General features: G+C 34.3%; 1 protein-coding gene across 1 annotated transcript; it reads left to right on the top strand.

Annotated features, from left to right (window-relative positions):
• The first annotated feature begins 1,052 nt into the window (after positions 1 to 1,052).
• Positions 1,053 to 3,992, top strand: LOC111735983 (transmembrane protein 263-like). The gene has a single exon (XM_023527345.1). It carries the CDS (start codon positions 1,081 to 1,083, stop codon positions 1,360 to 1,362), a length of 282 nt encoding a protein of 93 aa, XP_023383113.1. The 5' UTR covers positions 1,053 to 1,080; the 3' UTR covers positions 1,363 to 3,992.
• The last annotated feature ends 679 nt before the right edge of the window (positions 3,993 to 4,671 follow it).

A 4,671-nucleotide genomic window follows, 5' to 3' on the forward strand; every position in this document is an offset into this window, starting at 1 on the left:
GATAAAGGCTGTCCAGAAGCATGACTGTCGAAGAAGAGAATGAGCCTCAGGAATGGTTGTGTATGGCAACCTGCTACACAAAAGTAGTCTGCAGAATAGATAATTTATACAGGGGTAATTTAAGGGCACACTGTAATTAAAGAGATGAATAGCATTAATATTTATCTGATTTGACCAAGAAAAATTGTCCTCATTAAATGCACGTGCACTAAATTTGGCATAGCATGATAATTCTACCTGAGGTGTTCAGCATGAAGTAATTATGTTTTATCCTCGAATCAGGATTTTCCCCCTTAGTGTTAGTTCCTGACCTTGATTACAAAAGAATTACAAATTATGTAATCCTTTCCATCATGATTTTATAAATAACGTAGTAGTTCCTTTTATCTGCAGAGGATACATTCAAAACCCCTAGTGGATGCCTGAAACCTTGGATAGTCCTGAACCCTACATATACTGTTTTTTCCTATATATATATACCTATGATAAAACTCAATTTATAAATTAGGCACAGTAAGAGATTAACAAGAATAACTAATACTAAATGCAACAATTATAATAGTATACTATAATAGAAATTATGTGAATGTGGTTCCTTTCAAAATATATTGTACTGTTTATCCAATGGGGGTATGTTGGACATTGGGATGCCTCATCTCCTGGGCCCCATGGAGGGGGACAGCGCAAGATTTCATTATGCTACTCTGAAAGGCACACAATTTAAAGCTTATGAATTGTTTATTTCTGGAATTTTCCATTTAATACAGACTGGTTGACTGTGGGTAACAAACTACTTAAGTGAAACTACAGATAAGGGGGGAATAACTATATTTAAATGCTTATGATACTGTCATTTATTTCAGCTCTTTTAAAATTTATATTAACTATGCTTATTACTCAAATAATTTCAGTTAAAAAATTGGTTTTTATAAATTTAGCCATTGCCGAATATGAAAAATTTATATTTATGTGGTTAACCTTGTCAGAACAGCCTCCTGATTGTTAGGAAGTAATGATTTGTGCTATTCTCATAAAAACTTACATTTAACTGTCTCATGGTATTTTCTCTCATTAGGTTCAATGAAAGATCACCCACAGCAACAACCCGGCATGTTGTCCCGTGTGACCGGGGGTATCTTCAGTGTTACTAAAGGAGCTGTTGGTGCCACCATTGGTGGTGTGGCTTGGATTGGTGGAAAAAGTCTGGAGGTGACCAAAACAGCTGTTACAACTGTGCCTTCAGTGGGAATAGGGCTGGTGAAAGGGGGCATGTCTGCTGTGGCTGGAGGTGTCACAGCTGTTGGGTCTGCTGTTGTAAACAAAGTGCCATTAACAGGAAAGAAGAAAGATAAATCTGACTAAAATATGGAGATACACTTGCTCTCCACAGCATTATGATGCCAGTGGCATTGAATTGCTAAATTATGGACTACAATACTAAGGCAACTGTTTTTGGACGTTTATCTTCTAAGCTGCTGTGTTGAAAGTATTGATGACTGGCTTTCGTCTAAAAAGAGACCAATACTAGCACAGTGTGTGAAGGTTTCTCATACTTAAATTCCAGCTTTTTATCTGGTAAAATGTTACACTTATTCAGTTGTAACTGAAGATATGATATATTTGAATATTTACTATAAGTCTTTTAGTTTAACTAAAAATGTGAAAGTTGAATTTAGTGGATGATCTTTACAGTTCCATATGTATAATGTGCCAGGTAACTCGTCTGCCCCTTCAGAAGGGAACCTTGAACTACATAAACTGTAATTTTGATGTGCCTAATAGTTTCAGATGTCTTAGTTTTTTTATAACCATAGTTGATTAGGCCAAGAGGCATTCTTTTCTTATTTAAGCTGGTAAAAGTAGCAGGATTTAGAGAAGTTTAAAAGATAAGTGGTTTTATGATAGAGTGTTAACCATCTTTTGTTAGATATGCATTATGTTAATTTAATCATCGATGCCTTACAATAGAAAACATCTTTCCTAATACACTATATATGTGCAGTTCTTAAAATTATATATGGATTCTCTTAAAAGTTGTTTGTGAAATTAGTTTTCCCCCTTAAAAATCTCAGGAGTCATTGGGTAAAGGCATTTCTTGCTCTCAGCAGATAAGATAGTGCTCGTTAATTTGTTAACTGTCAGTAGTTATAACAAAATTGTATGCTTCAACCTGGGTTCATGCTCCATTGTCAAGACACCTCACAGTGCCTAAAGAACATTTCTTTGCTGATCAGAAGCTATGTTGGAAGAGTTTCAGATTAAGGAAGAACAAAGGAATAATTTAAAGTTCTTAAGAATTACCTAGAACATCCAATATATAAAAAGAATTCTTCAGACCTATTTTATCTCTAAGATGGCTTAAATAATTAGCAGTGCCCTTTTAAAAAACACAGTAGAAGCAACCACAAATATGTGGGGGCTGACTTTTAAACTGAATGAAATAGATTAGTTTTGAATGTAAAAAATATATATGTGCTTTCAATCATCTATAGGCTTTTAAAATGTTATCTTACCATCCTTTAAAGCAACTGTAGAGTTTGTACCATTCTCCAAGTCATCTTCAGGCAGGAAATTGAAATTACTGATAATGGGTGATATGTCATGTCTTATTAACCTATCTCATCATCATGTCTCATTCATTCTCAGAGACTATAACTTAGGCTGGATCTCATCTTTGTTTTTGTTTCATATTCAGTTTCATAAAAATTTGAAAAGTGGCATATATATATTTGGCATTACTCATAACTGAAGGTTATAATCCAAGCCTGAAAAATCTTAGTTTTCTTTATACTCAAATCTGGATGTTTGCCTCCATTCTGCAGACGTTTTTCCCTCACGAGGGAAGGGAGGAAAGGTGTGATGCTCAGGAGTAAGTCAAGTAGCATCCCTGACAACTTAGACTAGACTACTCCAGCTCCCAAGGCTTAAACACATTTGTAAATGAGTTAGAGTTTTACATTAATAATGTAGATTAACAAGTGAATAAGAACATAACTCTTAAAAGCTTTCATAAATACCAGCACGGATTTTAAGCAAATCAACAGGTTCTTGAACCTTTCTGCAGTATACAAAACTGAAAAGTCATTAGGGAGTTCAGTTCATCAGAAACCTAAAGGCTGTTTATTTCATATTTCATGCTGTGTGATTTAAGGTATATTTGTTGGTATATCTGGTCAAATATAATTAGCAAAGGGTTTTTTTTTTTTAATCAAAATTAACAGATAAACACAAATTATGATCTAAATAATGGTATTGGAGAACTTGTTTCCTGCTATTTGAAAGAAATTATTGCTTCATTGCTAGTTTATATTTTTAATTTATCTTCTATAGTCATAGGCTCTGCTGTGCTTCGTACTTGAATTTCTAAATATAGACTTTATTTACTGTATGCCTGCATATTTATTTTCAACTTTACTTATCTTTAACATTGCTTGAGGAAAATGGTTGTAATTAATTTCTGCTACAGAAAAGCCAACTGGTACATTTTATCTTGTTTGTTTTAAATTCTAAACTATAACTTTGTTCAGGAGAAGCTTTTGCAATGATAGCAGAGAACTGTATAACTTAACTTATAGAGGTTCTTGTTGAAATGAACTTGCCATTTGATGATATGTAGAGCTGTACACTTGAGTCTTTTCCAGTTTATTTTTGTAGATTAGCAGTTTGACCTGTTAAACAGTAGTAGTTCACTTCAAAAAGCAAGGTTGTTGTACACACCTGGAGGCGTCTGTTATTCAGCTTATCTTTTGAGTGGGTATTTGGCACAATGAGGATAAACTTGTGTGACCCACGTGATGACTGCTCTAATAATGTTGACATTATGAATCCTGCACTTAGTGAAATGTCAGATGAAAATAACTGATGACTGAATTTTTTTTTTTGTATTAAAGGAATGGGAAAAGAATACATGAATCTGTTAATAAAGCACTATGATCTGCAAAAGATGAAATGTTTCATAAAGATCTAAGGAAATAAAGGAAATTTTAAAACAGGGTAGTCTTAAAATTTTTACATAGCAGTTCAGAAAATACTATAGCCAGTTTTTAAATTTTTAGATGTAAATGCAGAAACAAAATACTGAATATGAATTTTGACACTAACACAATAATGAAATACAAATACACTTTAAACAACTCTAATAGATAAAAAATGCCGATTTCTAGGTTTTACCCTAACTTGCTGATCTACAATACAGCAGAGTTTTCACAACTGCTGCAGGTGATTCCTGTGCACTTGAACACTTGGGAACTGATGAACGAGTTATAAAATAGGGAGCACGTCCTTCTGTGCTAAGTAACTGGAACCATCTTACACCTCTCATTGGACAGAAATGACTCAAAGGAATGGGCACCAGTGGACGAAGGTAGAAAATTGATATTTACTGGCACCTACATACCCATACCCATACATTATCTGATTTAATCAATATGAGGAAAGTACCTTTATTCTCTTTACAAATACGGAACAGGCTAACTTTCAGTGTTCGTTGAATTTCCCATATCACTTCTGAATTAGTGTAAGTCACAACTTTTCCAGCTTATGTTCATAAGCAGAAATGGGGCTACTTGATAACTAGTCCTTCATTCTGCTGTTGGCATTCAGTGCTGTCTGTGTGCTTGATTTACCAGGCCGTCTAACCAGTGTGAGCCCATTGGAGTCTTCCAGGTGATC

The sequence above is a fragment of the Pteropus vampyrus genome, unplaced genomic scaffold (assembly GCF_000151845.1).
Source record: "Pteropus vampyrus isolate Shadow unplaced genomic scaffold, Pvam_2.0 Scaffold16, whole genome shotgun sequence".
Taxonomy (NCBI): Eukaryota; Metazoa; Chordata; class Mammalia; order Chiroptera; family Pteropodidae; genus Pteropus; species Pteropus vampyrus.

What these genes read in the sequence shown, in the direction of transcription:
- LOC111735983 (XM_023527345.1), top strand. Translation starts at nt 1,081, where the DNA reads ATGAAAGATCACCCACAGCAACAACCCGGCATGTTGTCCCGTGTGACC.